General features: G+C 39.1%; 1 protein-coding gene across 9 annotated transcripts in view; it reads left to right on the plus strand.

Moving 5' to 3' along the window:
• The window catches only part of LOC131743081 (zinc finger MYM-type protein 2), a 94,277-nt gene that overhangs the window by 13,822 nt on the left and 59,345 nt on the right, over window positions 1-21,110 (plus strand). For 6 of the 9 annotated variants that reach the window (XM_059041502.2, XM_067016393.1, XM_067016390.1 and 3 more), the window contains exons 3-6: window positions 11,561-12,417; window positions 16,666-16,951; window positions 18,273-18,438; window positions 19,203-19,415. In XM_059041502.2, coding sequence (XP_058897485.1) covers window positions 11,571-12,417; window positions 16,666-16,951; window positions 18,273-18,438; window positions 19,203-19,415 — 1,512 coding nt within the window. In that variant the 5' untranslated portion in view covers window positions 11,561-11,570. The remainder of the gene's footprint in view (window positions 1-11,560; window positions 12,418-16,665; window positions 16,952-18,272; window positions 18,439-19,202; window positions 19,416-21,110) is intronic. The other 3 variants (XM_067016397.1, XM_067016395.1, XM_067016398.1) reach the window with 1 other exon arrangement.

A 21,110-nucleotide genomic window follows, 5' to 3' on the forward strand; every position in this document is an offset into this window, starting at 1 on the left:
AACATAAACATGCAAGTATCTCTTCGAGATCTTGATTTTAGTTATTTTGGATATAGTATATCCAGAGTGGGATTGCTGAATCTTATGGTAATTCAATTTTTAATTTCTTGAGTAACCTCCATGCTGTTTTCTATAGCTGCTGCACCTTTTTACATTCCCATCAGAGTGCACAAGGGATCAAGTTTCTTCAACCAACCAACCAACCAACCAGCCAGTTTCTCCTCACTAACATGTTACTTTTTGTTTGTTTTGATAATAGGCATACTAATGGATGTGACATGTTTCCTGGTTTTGATATGCATTTCCCTAATGACCGATGATGTTGAACATAGCATCATTGGGAAGAATTTGAGAAGGATCAGTGTTAATTCTTTAAATGTTTGGTAGAACTCACCTGTGAACCCCTCTGGTCCTGGTTTCTTTGTTGGGAGATTTTTGATTACTGATTCAATCTCTTTGCATGTTATAATTCTATTCAGAATTTGTATTTCTTCTTGAGTCAGTTTTGGCAGTTTGTATTAGGAATTTGTCCATTTTATCTTGGTTATCCAATTTGTTGGCTCATAATGTTCTCTTATTCATTTCTGTAAAATCAGTAGTGATATCTTATTTTCATTTCTGAGATTTTTTAAAACTTTTTTATTTTTGGTCTGCTATTCACATATCAATTACTTTCTTTTTTTTTCTGGCCGCACCGCATGGCTTGTGGGATCTTAGTTCCCCGACCAGTGAAAGCCCCAAGTCCTAACCACTGGACTCCAGGGAATTCCGTTCGTTTCTGGTTTTAATAATTTGAGATTTGGTTTCCTTGTCAGTCTAGCTAAAGATCTGTTAATTTTTTCAAGGAACCACTTATTTTTTTTCTCTATTTTTCTGCTTTCTGTTTTGTTTATCTGTGTACTCATCTTTATTACTGCATTCTTTCTGCTAGCTTTAGTTTGCTCCTTTTCTGGTTTCTTAAGGCGTAAAGTTTGTTTATTGATTTGAGATTTTTTTTTTTTTTTTGGTAGTACGCGGGCCTCTCACTGTTGTGGCCTCTCCTGCTGCGGAGCTCAGGCTCCGGACGCGCAGGCTCAGCGGCCATGGCTCACGGGCCCAGCCACTCCGCGGCATGTGGGATCTTTCCGGACCAGGGCATGAACCTGCGTCCCCTGCATCGGCAGGCGGACTCCCAACCACTGCGCCACCAGGGAAGCCCCTGATTTGAGATATTTTTAATGTAGACATTAATAGCAATAAATTTTCTGCTGAGCACAGCTTTCATTGCATCCCTTAAGTTTTGATATGTTGTGGTTTTGTTTTTTGTTTCAGAGTATTTCTTCACTTTCCCTAGTGATTTCTTCTTTGACCCATTGGTGGTTTAAGTGTGTTAATTTCTACCTATTTGTGATTTTTCATTTATGTTTCTGTTATTTCTAATTCCATTCCATTGTGATTAGAAAAGGTGTACTGTATCATTTTGATCCTTTTAAATTTTTTTAAAAAAATAGGGCTTCCCTGGTGGTGCAGTGGTTGAGAGTCCACCTGCCGATGCAGGGGACGTGGGTTCGTGCCCCTGTCTGGGAAGATTTCACATGCCGTGGAGCGGCTAGGCCCGTGAAGCCATGGCCGCTGAGCCTGCGCGTCCGGAGCCTGTGCTCTGCAACGGGAGAGGCCACAACAGTGAGAGGCCCACGTACTGCCAAAAAAATAAAATAAAAAAGTTAATTTATTTATTTTATTTGTTTGGCTTTGTTGGATCTTTGTTGCCACACACCGGCTTTATCTAGTTGTGTTGAGCAGGGGCTACTCTTCATTGCGGTGTGCGGGCTTCTCATTGCGGTGGCCTCTCTTGTGGAGTACGGGCTCTAGGTGCGTAGGCTTCAGTAGTTGCAGCATGCGGGCTCAGTAGTTGAGGCATGCGGGCCCTAGAGCGAGTGGGCTTCAGTAGTTGTGGCTCATGGGCTTAGTTGCTCTGTGGCACGTGGGGTCTTCCTGGACCGGGGCTTGAACCTGTGTCCCCTGCATTGGCAGATGGATTCTTAACCACTGCGCCACCAGAGAAGTCCCTCATTAACATATATTGATAATTATTGTTTTATGCATTTGCCTTTTAAATCAGGGAAAAAAGTAGTTATAAACCGGAAGTACATTAATACTGGCTTTCTATTGATTTTCTATATTTACTTTATATATATATTTATATTTGTATATTCATTTGTGTTCTTTATTTCTTACGGCTTCAGTTTACTCTCTGGTATGTTTTTATTTTTGCCTGAAGGATTCCCTTTAGCCTTTCATGTTGGGTAGGTCTGCCAGTAATAAATTCCCCTTTGTTTATCTGGAAATGTCTTAATTTCTCCTTGATTTTGGAGGAGTTTTTTTTGTTGTTGGATATAGAATTCTTGGTTGACAGGTTTTTGTTGTTGTTCACCTTTTTAAATGTCATGCCATAGCTTTTGGCTTCCATGGTTTTGGATGAGAAATATACTGATGATCCAAATCCTTTTGAGAGTCCATTGCATATGATGAGTCACTTCTCTCTCAGTTTCAGATTTCTCTTTTACTGTCGGGTCCACAGTTTGATTATTACACGTCTTGGTGTGGCTGTCTTTGAGCTTAACTGGCTTGAAGTTTGTTGAGCTTCTTGGGTATGTATCTTCATCTTCATCGTGTTTGGGAAGTTTACAGCCGTTGTGTCTCCATATATATTTTTTGTCCTTTTTTTTCCTCTTTTTATGTTACATGTGTTGGTGCACATGGTGGTGTTTCACAGATCCCTCAGGCTCTGTTCATTTTTCTTCATTCTTCTTTTCCTTCTCCTCAGACTGGATTATTTTAATGATTCTGCCTTTCAGTTTACTGATTCTTTCTTCTGCTTGCTCAGATCTGCAATTGATCCCCTCCAGTGAGTTTTTCATTTCTGCTATTATATTTTTCATCTCCAGAATTTCTGTTTGGCTACTTTTTTTTTTTTTTAATTGAAGTATAGTTGATTTACAATGTTGTGTTAGTTTCAGGTATACAGAGAAGTGATTCAGTTATATACATATATATATTCTTTTTCATATCCTTCTCCATTATAGGTTATTACAAGATATTGAGTATAGTTCCCTGTGCTATACAGCGGGTCCTTGTTTATCTATTTTATGTATAAAAGTTGTGTGTATTTATTATAAAAGTGGTGTTTATCTATTTTATATATAAAAGTAGCATGTATCTGTTAATCTGAAACTCCTAATTTATCCCCCCCCATTTCCCTTTTGGTAACCATAAGTTTATTTTCTCTGTCTATGAGTCTGTTTCTGTTTTGTAAATAAGTTCATTTGTATCATTTTTTAAGATTCCACAAGTAAGTGATACCAAGTGATATTTGTTTTTCTCTGTTTGACTTCCCTCACTTAGTATGATAATCTGTGGGTCCATCCATGTTGTTGCAAATGGCATTATTTCATTCTTCTCGCTGAGTAATATTCCATTGCATATATGTACCACATCTTCTTTATCCATTCACCTGTCGATGGACACTTAGGTTGCTTCCATGTCTGGCTATTGTAAACAGTGCTGCTATGAACATTGAGGTGCACGTATCTTTTTGACTTAGAGTTTTCATCTTTTCCGGATGTGTGCCCAGGAGTGGTATTGCTGGATCATATGGTAGTTCTATTTTTAGTTTTCTAAGGAACCTCCATACTGTTCTCCACAGTGGCTGCACCAATCTACATTCCCACCAATAGTGCAGGAGGGTTCACTTGTGTCCACACCCTCTTTAGCTGTTTGGTTACTTTTTTTTTTTTTTTTTAAATATAAATTTATTTATTTATTTATGGCTGTGTTGGGTCTTTGTTGTGCTGTGCAGGCTTCTCATTGTGGTGGCTTCTCTTGTTGTGGAGCATGGGCTCTAAGCGTGTGGGCTTCAGCAGCTGTGGCGCGTGGGCTCAGTAGTTGTGGCTCGCGGGCTCTAGAGCACAGGCTCAGTAGTTGTGGTGCACAGGTTTAGTTGCTCTGCGGCATGTGGGATCTTCCGGACCAGGGCTCAAACCTGTGTCCCCTGCATTGGCAGGTGGATTCTTAACCACTGCGCCACCAGGGAAGCCCTGGAAGCGTGGAATCTTAACCACTGGACGGCTAGAGAAGTCCCTGTTTGGTTACTTTTTATGATTTGTATATGTTTATGTTTTCATTTTGTCCATACCTTGTTTTTGGATTTCCTTTAATTCTTTGTCCATGCTCTCTGTTAGCTCATTGAGCATATTGTGGTGTACAGGATCTAGTTCCCTGACCAGGGATTGAACTTGGGCCCCCTGCGTTGGGAGTGCAGAGTCTTAGCCACTGGGCCACCAGGGAAGTCCTGATTTTATGTTTTTGGCTAGCTACTCCAGTATTTGGGATTCCTCAGGGATGATTTCTAATTCTTTTATTCCTGTGAATAGGGCATACTTTTCTGTTTCTTTGTGTGTTTATACCATTCTGAGAATATTATAGCTCTGAGTATCTGATTCTCCCATTCTCCTTAGATTGCTGATTTTTCCTTGGGGATGGAGCTGTTTATTTTTGACGTTTTAAACATTTTTTTGCAGAGTGTGAATTTCTTGTTGCCTGTGTCCTTGGAGTTACTGTTCCATCACCCCTGTGGTGAGCTAGTTTTTTGTAAATGTCTGGTAGAAAGAAAAAGAACGTTTTACAGGGTTGTGTTTCATTAAATCTGTGAGTTGCTACTGGGAATGCTTCTGCTGCCCAGAGGGCTGAGACCAAGAGGAGCCCAAGCCACAATCCCAGATTTGGTTGAAAGTCCCTCACCGCCATTCCTGTGTTCAGCCAGACCCCGGAGGGCTGCAGGTGCTGTCCCCTTGGCCGACCTGGGGAGAGGAGTGGGGGGTGCTCGCCCACTTACCAGTGAGCAGCAGCCTCATCTTCACACACTCCGCTGGTGCTTAGTGTCCAGTTAGGGGCAGAGGTCCAAGAGATTGCCAACAGTCCCTCTGTCCAGCTTATTAGTTACTCGGGCAAAGGGACCCGTCCCCAGAACTTCTAATGTGGCCACTTTGGGTGACATCTGGCTTCATCTGTTTTTAAGGACCTGTGAGGACCTGTTGCCTTATTCTTCTAAAAATTATGTTGATAAAGATACTTCCTACTTTATGACAAGTGAATGTTGACCAGAAGTTTAACTTCATTTGTAATCCGGTCATTTCAAAACTTTCTTTACTGTGGGTTTTTGAGGTGTGCTGAGTCGGTTACAATGAGTCATGCTCCTTTGCTTTCCCTCTTCCAAAGTTTTGGTGCTGTTGAATTATCCCTTGTTCTCCTTGTTCTTGTGGGTTTGTCTTTTTTTTTTTTTAATCCCGTTTTTAGTTGGTCTTTTGATGGAAGCATTTTATCTCTGTCTCCAGCTGACCATCCAATTAATTTAATATTAATTTCTACATATTAAGTTTATACCCATCACTTGACTAAATTACAGGCATACCTCATTTCATTGCACTTCTCAGATACTGCATTTTATTACAAATTGAAAGTTTTTTGTTAAAAATTGAAGGTGTATTGAGCAAGTCTATCGGTGTCATTTTCTAACAGCATTTTAAAATTAAGGTATGTACTTGTGTTTGACATAATGCTGTTGCACACTTAATAGACAACAGTATAGTGTAAACATGACTTTTATATGCACTGGGAAACCAAAAAATGCATGTGTCTCACTTTACTGCGATATTTGCTTTCTTGTGGTGCTCTGGAACTGAACCCACAGTATCTCTGAGGTATGTCTGTACCTCACTGTAGTAGTTTTTCAGGTAAATTTTTTGAGTCTTTGAGGTAAAGGCTAATATAATTTGCATATAATGATAATGTTCCTTATTTCAAATTGTTATATCTTCCTTTTTCATATTATTACATTGGACGGTACTTCTAGAGCAGTGCTGTGTAGTAATAATAAAGAATATCCTTACCTTAACCTTGACTTTAATGATAGTATTTTAATATTTCCCATTAAGCTGGATGATATCTTTTGGTTTGATATATATATTTATAAATCCATTTTTCCTATTTTATTAAGAAATTTTATTCTTTCTTTTTTTTGTGGCCAAGCTATGTAGCTTGTGGGATCTTAGTTCCCTTACCAGGGATTGAACCTGGGCCACCGCAGTGAAAGTGCCAAGTCCTAACCACTGGGCGGCCAGGGAATTCCCAAGAAATTTTATTCTTAAAAATTTTAATTTGTCATACTGCCTCAGAACTATTACAAGTGCCATTAACACATGTTGAATAATACCCTTTCCTCTAGAGTAGAGAATAATTCACCTTAGCTTTCTTTGTTCCTCTTATGGTACCTAGAAAGCTCTGGGGCTTATTAATGAGAAAGTGATGAATGTTTTTCTTGAAACAGTTTGAAATGCTTTCTTTGTGATTTTCTTTGAAAGTTCATAAGCTTTTCTCAGCAACTACTGACACTTTGTTATGAATGTCAACATTTTATTTTTTAACTACCTTTTCTTTGTTTTTTTGTGAGAACATCAAGTATTATGTTGATTCTCACTGAATCAAAATATTATAAAGCTGAAAGCATTTAGAATTTATGATGATTGTCTCAGTCCATTTGGGCTAGTATAACAAAAGTACCATAGACAGCAGACATTCATTTCTTAGAGTTCTGGAGGCTGGGAAGTCCATGATCAAGGCTTCTGCAGATCTGGTTGTCTGGTGAGGGCTTGTTCCTGGTTCATAGACAGGCTGCCATCTTGCTGTGTCCTCACATGGTGGCAGGGGAAAGGAGTTCTCTTGGTGTCTTTTACAAAATGGCCACTAATCCCACTCATGAGGGCTCCACCTTCCTGACTTAATCACTGCTCAGAGGCCCCGCCTCCTACTACCATCTCGTTGGAGGCCAGGATTTCATCATATGAATTTGAGGGGAGACACAAGCATTTTGGTCCATAACAATGATGGATTGGAAGCTTAAAAATGAATTAGAAAGTTACTGAAATCTTGAGGTATAGGCAGAAACTGCCTGGTGGTTATTAGGAGTTAACTGTGTTAATTGATTTTCACATTCAGTTATTTATCTCTTTAAATTCTAAGAAAAACCCTGGGAACTATTTTTATACCATTTTATTCTAGGGAAAATTGAAGCACAGAGAAGTGAAGTTATTTGCTTGATGTTAAATAGCTAATTAGAATTGACTTAACGTAGAAAAGTGGCTAAAAGGAATAGATTTTATTTGCATAAGGTAGAAATGATCAACTTTAATCAGATTCTTTTCTTTATAGGACTAAATGAGTGTTTGGTAGTTGAAGCATATTCTCAGTGACATATAGAAGTGACCGCATTTATTTATAGTATAGGATTTGAAAATAACTCTTATGGTTGAGTAATTATTCTGCTTGGAAAGTGGATTACTGCAGAGAACTGTGTAGTAAGGAAAGTCTTAATTCTCTGCTTCACACGGTTCTTGTGAGGAGAATGAATGGATACCTTGCAGCCACCAGAGGGCACTGTGGATTCAGTTGTGGCTTAAGCCCCAGAAATTGTTGTCTTCTGTTTTAGGTATGCTAAAACATAGACAAGGTCGAGAAAACTCGTGCTTTAAAAGCCTTTGCATTCCATAACCTCAGTAGATTTACACCACATTCCTCTGAAAATTGTTATTGTTGAGGATACTTCCTACCTTTGGCAAATGAATGTTAACTACAAGTTCAGCTCCATTTGTGTTTAAAAAGCTCAGCTCAGTGCTCTGTGTTGACCTAGACCTAAATGGGTGGGATGGCAGTGGGGGTGGGAGGGACATACATGCAGCTGATTCACTTCGTTGTGCAGCAGAAACTAATGTAACATTGTGAAGCAATTATACTCCAATTTTTAAAAAAATCTCATTTTAGCTTGGCATTTGGGGCTTGATATTTCTTTCTTTTGATACTTATGTATTTTTAATATTGATTTGGTTACTGTTTTATTGAATGGCTGTGTCCTTTTTTAATAAGAGCTGTGCTACATTATTTTATTGTAATCACATATAGTAGTTATGAATATTCAAATCCTGACCTCTCCCACTTCCTGGCTGTGGTTTTGGACAGCTTACTTTTTTTAAAAATAAATTTATTTATTTTTGGCTGTGTTGGGTCTTCGTTGCTGCACGTGGTCTTTCTCTAGTTGCACCGAGCGGGGGCTGCTCTTCGTTGTGGTGCACAGGCTTCTCATTGCAGTGTCTTCTCTTGTTGCAGAGCACGGGCTCTAGGTGCTTGGGCTTCAGTAGTTGTGGCACATGGGCTCAGTAGTTGTGGCTCGTGGGCTCTGGAGTCCAGGCTCAGTAGTTGTGGTACACGGGCTTAGCTGCTCTGCGGCTTGTGGGATCCTCCCGGACCAGGGCTCGAACCCATGTTCCCTGCATTGGCAGGTGGATTCTTAACCACTGTGCCACCAGGGAAGTCCCTTGGGCAGCTTACTTTTGAGGATTGGGTTTTTTTAAAAAAAATAAAATAAGGGAGATAATGATTTTACTTCATGGTGTTGGTTTAATGTTTAACCATCATGAGTATTTGGCTCATAATAAGCATTAAATAAATGTTAGCTATTACTAGATGAATGTACTTGTATTTTAAGAGAACCTAATTGAAATAATTATAAAAATTTTGAATCAAATGTTATTCAGCTTATTTCAACCTTTAAAACTTTCTGTAATGGTAATGTTAAAAATTTTTTCATGTTTACTTAAAATTAAGTGAAGGCCTTATATGAAGGTTTCCCCCAGCATATTGCTATTGTTTTACCATAAAGAAGTCTTTCTTACTGAGGAGCTGTTTTGGGGTAATGTAGTATATATTTTAGTATTTGAAAGTATATTTAAAGTGTCTTAGAGTATGGAATGGTAATTTGTAGCTCTTTGGGTAAGGCAGATAGTCACCCCTTAAATTTTTTAATGGAATTATCCATTTTCTTTAAAGCAGATATAAATGTGTCTTTTCCCATTTTCCAATATTAGCATGTCTTCCATCCTGACACACACACCTTTGTTTAAAGAGGAACGAAGAGGGTTTCAGAATGAAGCTTGATTCATAGTGCTTGAATCCTGATGTTGTCTTGGAACCTTGCGCACTTTTAATTAATATATCTGAGCTACTGCTTTTTTCTTAATTGAGGTGTAGTTGATTTGTGATATTATAAAAGTTTCAGGTGTACAACCTAGTGATTCATAGTTTTTTTGGTTTTTTTTTGGCTACGCTGTGTGGCTTGGGGGATTTTAGTTCCCTGACCAGGGGTTGAATCCGGGGCTTAGCAGTGAAAGCCCAGAATCCTAACCACTGGACCACCAGGGAACTCCCAAATTCATGATTTCTGATGGTGGGGATGTTTATGTGTTTCGTTTATTGATTTTTCTCAAGTGTCAAATAAGACAGTGTCTTGTGGATATTGGGTGCTCCGTAAACCTTTGTTGAATGCAGTTAATGGCTTGTTCCCTTTGGTAAGTTCTGTGCTCGTCTTTATATCTCATCTCGTCCTGTTCTTCCCCACCTACCTTGTTCCAGCCGCATTGGCCTTTATTCTGTTGCTTGAATTTTCCAGCCTCACTCCCTTTAGGCTTTTGCAGGAACTGCCCTTACTTCAGTTTTCCCACAGTTAGATCTTTCTTATCATTCCAGATCTCAGCATAAATGTCATCTCCTCGAAGAGGTCTTCTCTGACTCCAAAGTAGAGTAGTTCTCTCTTCATTCTGTTATTATCCCTGTTATTTTTTTAAAATTTAACTTTAGCTTTAAAAAATAAGTGAGAAATCATGCTCAAAAATTAAGAAAATGCAACAAAATATACAGTGAATAATTTCTCCATCCCTGTCAGCTGTCTGTCAAAGTGATAATTATTTATATTAGTGTTGTCCTCATTCTTCCAGAGGCTTTTATAGCAATGTAAGCAAAGGGCAATATGTACGAAGCAGTAAGTGTTCTTAAGCCCATTTGTTTTGAGACTGGGCTGAGTGGCCTTATAAGAGAGAGGATTACCGAGGAGCTAAGAGTTGGCCTTGGGGCCCTTAAACCAGTCTTAATGCCTGTACAGCTGGTGTCTCCTCACCTTCTCTGAGGCTGCAGTGAATAAACCACTTCACACTTGTATCTGTCCGTCTGCAAATTGACCTGCAGCCTATACTCACCGTTCATTTTCCCTTCTAGTTGATTTTTTCCTTGTTTAGTCTCTGCGATTAAGGTGATCCATGTTCAGGACTAGTTCTACTACCACCTGTGCCCATGACCTCATCCTCTCTGTGTGCTCAATAACTTATTTTCTTTCTTTTCTGGCTTTTTTTTTTTTTTTTTTTTACCGTTAACTGTCTGCTGTCTCTTTGGCTTTAGCACAGCTCTGCATATCTAATAGGTGCTCAGAAATACGAGTTAACTATGGCAGAGTCATGAAGAGTTTGGACTGTTGAGTTATAAAGACCTGGGAATGAATTCTAGCTGTGTGACTTGGGTTAGTTAGCATCTCTAAGCCACAAAATGGGACAAATATTGTAACCATATCAAAGGTTACTTTGAAGCTGTAACCAAGGTGTGGATGATATTTTCCTAGGGCTGTTGTAACAAGTCGCCACAGACTTGGTGGCTTAAAACAGACCTTTTTTCCTTTAACCGTTCTAGAGGTCACAAGTCAGAAGTCAGTGGCCCTGGACTCAAACCAGGGTGTCAGCAGGGACATACTCCCTCAGGAGGCTCTGGGGGAGGGCTCACTCCCTGCTTCCTTTAAGTTCTGGTGCTGCTGACATTCCTTGGCTACATCACTATCATCTCCTCCAGGCGCCTCTGATTACATTGCCTGGAATCTCCTTTCACCTCTGTTGATGAGGCCACTTAACATGCAGGTAGGGCCTGCCCAGGTAATCTCATTTTTAAGTCCTTAACCATAATCCTCTCTGCAAAAACCCCCTTTCCATCCGAGGTAACATTTACAGCTTCCAGGGATTAGTATCTGATTTCTTTGGGGCCGTTATTCAGCCTGACACATGGATATAAAGGACATGGCAGCCGGGGATTTAAGCTTTCTAGATGGGGTCAAGAAAGATTTCAGATTCTCAGAAGGATTTACTCATACAGCTATGGGAGCCAGGGAATATGAGAACAGTGGATTAAAAAAAAAGATAAGGGAAATTAGGGATTAAATCATGTCATTTTATTTTATACAGTAGAGAAGTGGGATAAATATAGAGAAGAGATTTTCATGATCAGATTTTAGTTATTTTTTTGTTCATGTGTGTAGAAGGATTTATCTGTGTTTTCAGTGTTAAAATTTATAGGGTAAGCAGTGGTAGAAAGGAGGTGGTAGAGATGGGAACATACAGCATATTCTTACTGAAAATTCGATAATTACCTCTCTTTTTAAATTGCAAGAAGTTCACATATAAACTTTATGAAATGATTAGTGAATGAGAGAAGATAACAGAATGCATATAAAATTTTTCCTGGATATTAGATAAGAATGATTTTCATTTAGAGTAAGAAAGAAAGTAAAAGTACCTTTAAGAAATTTTTTGAATTAGAGTAACACCAAAAACCATATAGTGACATTTGTAAAATTTTTTTTTTCCCATCTCCTTAACAGGTTCTTTGGCATGGATACAGGTTCATCAGGAGGATTAGAAGTGACTGATCCGACTCCTGTTTTGCTGGGGAGGACGGCCATGGCAGCTAGCCTCACGGACGTAGGAAATTCATTCAGTGGGCCACCTAACCCTTTAGTGAATAGATCTAGTAAATTTCAGAACTCATCAGTGGAAGATGATGATGACGTTGTGTTTATTGAACCTGTACAACCTCCTCCGCCTTCTGCACCAGTGGTAGCCGATCAAAGAACCGTAACATTTACGTCATCGAAAAATGAAGAACTACAAGGAAATGATTCCAAAATTCTTCCTTCCTCAAAAGAATTGGCTTCTCAGAAGGGAAGTGTAAGTGAGACAATTGTCATCGATGATGAAGAGGACATGGAGACAAATCAAGGGCAAGAGAAAAATTCCTCCAATTTTATTGAACGGAGACCACCCGAGTCTAAAAACAGAACCAATGATGTGGATTTCTCCACTTCCAGTTTTTCAAGAAGTAAGGTAAATGCAGGAATGGGTAATAGTGGTATCACCACAGAACCAGACTCTGAAATTCAGATTGCTAATGTTACGACCTTAGAAACAGGTGTCAGCTCTGTGAGTGACGGCCAGTTAGAAAGTACTGACGGGCGAGGTATGAACCTAATGATCACACACGTAACGTCGCTGCAGAGCGCCGGCTTGGGAGATGCCGCTAACGGACCGCAGTCGAGTAGCTTTGGTGTTAACGTGCAAACATACACCCCGTCTTTAACTTCACAGACCAAGACTGCAGTAGGACCTTTTAATCCCGGTAGGATGAATGTGGCAGGAGACGTATTTCAGAACGGAGAGTCTGCAGCTCATCACAATCCTGGTAAGCCTGGAGGGGGCTTGTGCCCCGTGGAAGGGATTTTGCACTGGTGGATTCTTTTTTTTATTGTAGTAATTGGTGCTACTTTGGTTACTTTATTCATGTAAGATATATTAATTCTATTGACTTTTAAGTTTGAAATTTTAACTAATAAGAGATGTAAAACCGTGTATATAGTATTTCTCTGTAGATTATTAGAAAATCAGATAAATTAATGTCTAAAGGAAGTAAAAGAAAATACTCTTTATATTCACCACTAGAGTCTAATAATTTGGCATCTTATTTGTCACATACTGACTTTATGCTAGTGTATTTTTTTAAATTCATTTATTTTTGGCTGCATTGTGTCTTTGCTGCTGCGTGCAGGCCCTCTCCAGTTGCAGCGAGCGGGGGCCACTCTTTGGTGCGGCGTGCGGACCTCTCATTGTGGTGGCTTCTCTTGTTGTGGAACACGGGCTCTAGGCACAAGGGCTTCAGTAGTTGTGGCGTACAGGAGCAGTAGTTGTGGCGCACGGGCTTACTTGCTCCACTTACTTGCTCTGGCTACTTACTTGCTCCACGGCACGTGGGATCTTCCCGGACCGGGGCTCGAACCCGCGTCCCCTGCGTTGGCAGGTGGACTGTCGACCACTGCGCCACCAGAGAAGCCCTATGCTAGTGTATTTTTAATAGTATTGTTTTAATGTGTAAAAAGAGAACAAAAAGATAAATAGCACATGTAAGGAGCAATATGTTGTATAATTGTATTTAGATTTGTTTGTACTCTCCCTGTGTTTAATTTTGATGCCTGTCTGATTATAATTGTTACTTATTAGCACTTTGTTATTTTTTCTTGTATTTAAAGATTGATAAATTTTTTGACTACTTGAAAACATTTTCTGCAGGCAGCTTTGCTCTGTAGAAGCTGTGAGAAGAGCTCTGTGGCTTTTCCTGACCACGTCTGTGTCCTTGTCCACCCCAGGCCTCTGTATGGCCTGCCTGTCTCTCACGTACCTTCTCTCCGTCCTTCTCAGGCTTCATTGTTTTAGGCTTATTAGCAACTTTATCAACCTAGGATTGTGGAGAATAATAAGGAATGACTGAAACCTAGGCCATGTAGAATGTTCTGTGAAATGCTAGTTGTTTTCCTTTCACGCTTATTATTCTTCTGGTTATGACAGTAATGTCTAATTATTGAGGAGTGTTTGGAAAATCCATAATTTAAAAATGATGAAGAAAGGTTACCACTGTTGTTAATGCTTTGAGTGGTTGTCTTTCAGTGTTTTTCCTTTGTATTTCTTAACTTGGTTGAAGTGCAGTTCTTCATCTTCCTGTTTCCTCCCATTTAATATTACTCTGTATTTTCTCATACCAGTAAAATTATTTATACACAGAAGTTTTAACGACTGCACAATGGATTTGGTTATACCATTCCCATATTTGGTTTTTACAGTTTCCCTTTTTTGCTCTTGTCGGTCTATGATGAACTTTTAAAAAAAAAATTTCTTATTATTTCTTAGAGTGTATTCCTAGAAATGAAGTTACTGGGCCAAAGACTATCACTACTCCCATCCCTCCAAAGATTTTTGGTTGTAAAAATTTTCTGCTTTATAGTGATTTTGAAAGAAATATGTTTCTTATTACTCAGTTTTGAAAATTCCTAATGTCTTCCAAGATCCTTTCCCCCGTATGTATTTATATATATCTGTTGGTAGGTCATTGTATGCATATGTGTGTATGTGACGTTGTATGAACATTTTTAAGTTGTGGAAATATATTGTCATATGGCCTCCTGGAAAGTTTTTACCAATTTATACTGCTATTAGCTATGTATTGGAGGGTCTTTCCTTCTAGCTCACATAAAAGTTTAAGACGTGATAATAGTCAAATTAGTTTCAAAATAGCTATTTTGTCTTTCTTATAAATATATTAAAAACATAAGCATATAAAAAGAGCATAACGTTCAATCTTACTGTTGAGAATGGTACATTTAATTCTAACCTGAGATTGCAATATAGGTATATATAGCTTTGCAAACTTTCCCTTTCTCCTGCTCCTTTAAATACCTAACAATAATCTTGAACTTTTGACCATATCAAGAGTATATGTTTGATCTTGTTAATTCTCTATTTAGTTCACTTCCAGTTTTTACTATTTAAATAGCTCTTAAGAATATTCTTATCCATTTATCTTGGGATACGTAGTACCTGAGGACTATTGCTTGGTCAAAGCACATTTATTATAAGAATTGTGTTCCTGTTCACACAAACTCTTAACACAGGGAATGTATAGTACGCATCAGAAAACCAGACAGATACACCTCTTGCTCCTGAGTTTATGGATTAGCTCTTGTGTGTTTGTGCTGTCTTTGTTTGTCATAGAGAATTATAACATCTTGGCTGTTTATACTGGCTCTCAGACTAATGGTGACTTGGGCAAATTAACCTCTATCCCTTAATGTCCATTGTATAAAATAGAGAATGATTAAGTCTCTTCCATTTCTAAAAGTATTTTGATGTTGGAGGAGGTGAAAATTTGAAAGTAGGGGAACGTAAGAACTGAAGCATAGATAAAAGGAGCCATTGCATTATTTATACAGGGCCTAGCACGAAATTGAGGAAAATTGCCATTTTTCAAAATCAAGTTAATAGATAGATGCCTTTAGGTTTAACTAGGTTCCTTTTTAATAAAAATAAATAAATGATTTATTTATTTATCCTGGCTCTGCCAGATGTTAGTTGCGGCACGCAGTATATTTAGTTGCAGCATGCGGACTCTTAGCTGTGGCATGCATGTGGGATCTAGTTCCCCGACCAGGGATCAAACCCAGGCCCCCTGCATGGGGAGCAGGAAGTCTTAGCCACTGGACCACCAGGGAAGTCCCTAACTAGGTTCCTTTACGTGTATATTCAAAGGACAGGCCTGCAGGGTTGAAAATCCTAAGGAGCCACTATTTATGTTGCAAAAGCTATTGCTTCTAACATGTATTCAAATATATATATATATATATTTTTAAATTAATTAATTAATTTTTGGCTGCATTGGGTCTTCGTTGCTGCACAGGGGCTTTTCTCTAGTTGCAGCGAGCACGGGCTACTCTTCATTGCGGTGAGCGGAGTTCTCGTTGCGGTGGCTTCTCTTGTTGCAGAGCACAGGCTCTAGGCACACGGGATTCAGTAGTTATGGCATGTGGGCTCAGTAGTTGTGGCTCGCAGGCTCTGGCGTGCAGGTATATGGAAATACAAATTTCAGAAGAAACTAGAAAGGAAAAATATTACAAGAGACCAAAGTAGTAGAAATTACAATAGAAGTGGTAGCATGAAAAGTTTCAAAATGAAAAAACATTGTGGTGTATCGGTATTGTAGTGTGAGTCTGTGTAACAGTAAGTAGTGTGGTGAAGTGGAGACATCCTGCTGAGTCCCAGAGAAGCTTACTAAGAAAGGGAGGAGGGAGAGCTCAGCACCCTGGCGTTTGGCTCCCCAGGCCTTAATGCTGTGCCGTTGAAGCTGTGCTGCTGGCAGCGGTAGAGCAACGAGATGTCGCATCGGTCACTAGACGTTGGCTTAACATCACCACTTCTGTGTAACACTCTAATTTCTTTGATATTATGTGGTATACTTAGAAGCCATGGAATGAAACATGTATGGGGAGAAGCTATTCTTAGAAAGTTGTTTGGTTTTTTTTGAATTTTTTGTCTGCACCACGTGGCATGTGGAGATCTTAGTTTTCCGACCAGAGATCGAACCTGAACCCCTTGCATTGGAAGCATGGAGTCTTAACCTAGCTGGACCATCGGGGACATCCCTAGAAAGATGTTTTGAATATAGTCATTTGTAAACTTTATCCGAGCTATATTGTATTTGTCAAAGGTTCTGGTTGGAAAAGATTTTATTATATATTTATGTGGATGTATGTGTTCCTTGCTTAAAGTAATATTTTGTAAATTCTTCCTGTTTAGTAACTAGTGGCTAATATTTTTTAGTGCTGCCTGTGTGCCAGTCACTGTGGTTTATAAACCATGTACTATCTCATTTAAAGTGACTATTTCCAGTTTAGAGAAGAGTTAGGCACAGGGTTAGTGACTTCCCAGTCTAGTAGGTAATGGAGCCTGAATGTCAGCCATCCATTCTGACTCCCGAGTTTGTGCTCTTGACCACTCCGCTATACTGCGCCTTATCGATGTCTGAAACTTGGACAGAATGGGAAGTTAAAACTGCGTCTCTGATATAAATTTCAGTGTATGTGTTTTTGTTTTGTTTTGTTTTTTTTAGATTCCTGGATCTCCCAGTCAGCATCCTTTCCCCGAAATCAGAAACAGCCAGGGGTGGATTCTTTATCACCAGTGGCCTCGCTTCCTAAACAGATCTTCCAGCCTTCTGCCCAACAGCAACCCACTAAACCAGTTAAAGTCACTTGTGCAAACTGCAAAAAGCCTTTACAGAAGGGACAGACAGCTTATCAGCGAAAAGGATCAGCTCACCTCTTCTGTTCTACCACCTGCCTCTCTTCCTTCTCTCACAAGCCTGCTCCAAAGAAACTTTGTGTTATGTGTAAAAAGTAAGGTTTACCTTCCAGCATATTTCCTTATGGTTGAATATTGGTGGTGTAAAATTTGAGAAAAATTGTTTTAGAGGTGAATTGTTTTACAAATTTGTAAGCTTGTTTGAATATTAAAGCCAAACTCAAATTTGTAATGGCTTTGTAGTGTTCTCTATCGAGGTGGCTTAGGATTAAAAGCCTTCCTATTTGGATAGGCTTTGGGGTTGATTTAGATACTAGGCCCTTATAATTAATTTTATCTGTAATCTCCATTGGACTTCTTGAATTCGTAAAAATACATACATGCTTATTTACATTATTAGTTATCAGAATTTAGTTCTAGCCAGACAAAATTGTTAAGCAATTTATGCATGACTAGTTTTGTATTAAAATAGGTCAAAATTTGGACTATCTTCATGTTAAGATTATTAAAAATTGGCAAATCTTTGGATATTATATGCATTTATTTATGTTTGTCTTGAACGTTAAGTCATTTTAATACACCTTCAAGACTTCAGGTACCTTTTTTTTTGACAGCCTTGGAGTGACAGGATCCTCTCCTGCCGTTTTTTAGGTCTGGTCTCAATAGTTAAAAATGAGCTGAATATGGTATGTTGTGTGCAAGGTTAAACAGGTGGATTTTCTGTACCATCTCTTGAAGCAGCCCAAGTTTGTAAAGGTATTTTTAGATCTTAGGACTGGAAAAGGCTGAGTGCTCTGTATAGGGTTAGTAAATTCAAATATTGGAACAATTGTTATACAGTTTTTGGGTTGCTTTACAGTAGTAGACGTGCATACAGCACTGTAAGACCTGGAATTTCAGCATTAGAGGCAAACTTCAGAGGTCGTCCATATTGTCATTCCGAACGCTCCTCATTGTAGTTGAAAGCTGTATAGGACGGTAGGTGGGGTTATCTTGGGTTATGGTATGTATTTAAGTTCACTTATCCTCTCCATGTTCCTGTGACCTAGGTACCTCATGCTTTCTCCTTACCCACGAGAGGGAAATTGAATAGGTATTGTAAATTTTTACCTCAGTAAATTAGGCCTTGACATTAAACTCCATGTAAATAACAACAGCTTTTTTTTTTTTAAGTGGTTCCAATATCTGAAAGCCTAGTTAAGGAGCTTGAAGATAAACTGAGTAGTGGCTAGGGTTTAGTAGTATTGCTTCTCAATCTTCTGTGTTCATATTTTATTGCCAAGAGTTTTTAAATAGTAAAAGTGAGTTAATGAATCTGAAAATGGGTTTCAGTCTGTGGAAATTAAAGATGTCAGTTATTACTCTCTGATTTATTTTAAAGTAGAGTTTGACTTTGCTGCCCCTCTTTTGTTTCAGAGATATAACTACAATGAAAGGAACCATTGTTGCTCAAGTGGATTCGAGCGAATCCTTCCAGGAATTCTGTAGTACATCCTGTCTGTCTCTTTATGAAGACAAACAGAATCCTACTAAAGGAGCTCTGAATAAATCGAGATGTACAATTTGTGGTAAACTAACAGAGGTTTGTATTTTTGTGCTTCATCATTTAGTTCTAACTAATGGGAATATTTTTGACTTTTAACTGTTTTGACATAATCTTTCATCAGTATGTATTTCCTTAGAAGAGAGGGTATATAAAATCTGTCTTATAAATATCCCATTATGTAATCCCATTCTCCCATAGGGAGAACGATTTACAAAAAAATTGAAATGTAACATCAATTGACCTTTTTCCTGAGGTTGGGAGCACTCAGAACAAACCATAGTGTTTAAATAGGCCGAGTGCACATCGAGACAGCAAGCAGTCTTGCTCAAGAAGTGGAACAAGCGGAGGGGATGTTTTTGAGGACTTCGTTAAAAATATATTACAGTTTTTGCATTTGATGAAATAAGAAATCTGTGGATACGTACTTCATTTGAATTATTTATAATGTTAGTCCTCTCCTCCCTGTTGTACAGCAATGTACTTATACTTGAACAATTGCCTTTTGCATTTGTGTGAAGATTTCCAATCTGTTTGGAAGTTTTATACTAGCACTGCCCAAACTGGGTTGTTTGCTGTCACTTTTCGTACGATGACCCTGGTGGTCCTCCCTGCCTTGCACCGTATATATGTGTGTATAAAAAAGGTTTAAAGGAGAATGAAATGTACTTTATCTTGCCTTTTCCCTAAACAGGCCTTTCACAGAAAAACTGAGGCATTTTCTCTCTATTGGAGCACCTTGTTACTTAGCTGCATATCATATATTAATCTGTTTTTTAAAATTTTGCTTGTTTTTCTTTTAGATTCGCCATGAAGTTAGCTTTAAAAATATGACGCATAAGCTGTGCAGTGACCACTGCTTTAATAGATACAGAATGGCCAATGGTCTAATAATGAATTGCTGTGAGCAGTGTGGGGAGTACCTGCCCAGCAAAGGCGCTGGGAACAACGTCCTGGTCATTGAAGGGCAGCAGAAGAGATTTTGCTGCCAGAGTTGTGTCAGCGAATACAAGCAGGTAACTCATAACTCGTGAGCTGATCAGAATCAACCGTTGTTTTGAACGTGCTTTTAAATTGCTATAGTAGTTTCACTCTGACAGCATTAATTAACCAGATTTATCTTGGAGTCTCATTTAATTCCATTATTGTCTTAACATCTTAGAGATAACCAATCTCAAGTGAATACTGAAATACATGTAGGTTATTGGAAATAAGTTTGTGATTTTACATGGAAAGCTAAATGCTTACCAAAGTGATTCCTTTTTTGGATGGTGGAAAGGGGTCATAAATGTGGTTTTTCAAATTATCGATGCTTAGCTTAGGAATGATTATTTTATTTCCATTTGATTGTTAATTTAAAATTTAAGGTCTTTGACTTAGTTTTGGTTTCAAAAGTCAGAGCAGTCTAGCTCCCATTTCTTTCTTCTCTTGGTTCCTACTTATCCTTTATACATACCAGTTTTTTTTGTTTGTTTTTTTTTTTGCGGTACGCGGGCCTCTCACTGCTGTGGCCCCTCCTGCTGTGGAGCACAGGCTCCGGACGCGCAGGCCCAGTGGCCATGGCTCACGGGCCCAGCTGCTCCGCGGCATGTGGGATCCTCCCGGACCGGGGCACGAACCCGCATCCCCCGCATCGGTAGGCGGACCCCCAACCACTGCACCACCAGGGAAGCCCAACATATCAGTTTTTAATTCTTACTATTTTGTTTTCTTTCTGAAAAATTAAGGAAATAATGTATTCTTAGTTTCTCTTTTATCTGTACAAAAGGCAGCATACTCTGTGTACTGTACTGTACCCTCCATTTGTATGTTGGAATCATTCCCTGTCAGTATATTCCTTATTCTTCCTTATTCCTTTTATGGCTGAGTTAAATTTCCAGGAATCCTGTGAGCCAGTTGTTAAAAACACCCATTATTAAAAATTAAGTTATAGAAACTTACAGATAAATTAATCTTTGTATTAGTCTGCTAGGGCTGCTGTAACAAAATACTGAAGGGCTCAGACAACCAAGAATTTATTTTCTCACAGTTCTGGAGGCTAAAAATCTAAGATCAAGGTGCCTTTCTGGGGTGGTTTCTGGTGAGGCCACTCCTCCAGACCTGTAGGTAACCTCCTTCTTTCTGTGTCCTCACGTGGTCTTTCCTTTGTGCTCAGAAGGAGAGAGTGTCCTGGTCCGTCTTCTTGGACCGAACCTGTAGGGCTTCTCATTCAACCCTATCCGCCCCCCTTAAAGGCCCTATCCCACATATAGTCTTGTTGCGGTTAGGGCTTCAAGATACTCATTTGAGGTGGGGGAAGAGACAATATTAAAGACAAAGAAAATAAATACTTAAAACGTACCACTTCCTAATTATTTTATTACATTTCAGTATTACCTGTGCTCTTGAGGTTATTTACATTATTTGTGAGATGGAAATATTATACCTAATGGTGTGCTTCTGTATATCTCTTCCCAATTTCATGTTTAGTTTTATGTTGGTGGCCTGAAATTAGCCACGGTGGGGAGAGTCTCATGGTAGATGCTGCAGTAAACATGGTGCTTGCTTTCACCTCCCGAGAGCCAGTGGTTAACCGTATACAAGACAGCCCTGGGCTGACTGCTGTTTATTTGATCACTTTGCTGTTGGTGGTGTTTGGGTTATTTCCAGTGCGTTGCCGCCGCAGATGAGCGCTGATGAGTAACCTGTGCAGGCACAGCCCAGAGGCCGTG

This window comes from Kogia breviceps, chromosome 16 (genome assembly GCF_026419965.1).
Source record: "Kogia breviceps isolate mKogBre1 chromosome 16, mKogBre1 haplotype 1, whole genome shotgun sequence".
Classification (NCBI taxonomy): domain Eukaryota; kingdom Metazoa; phylum Chordata; class Mammalia; order Artiodactyla; family Physeteridae; genus Kogia; species Kogia breviceps.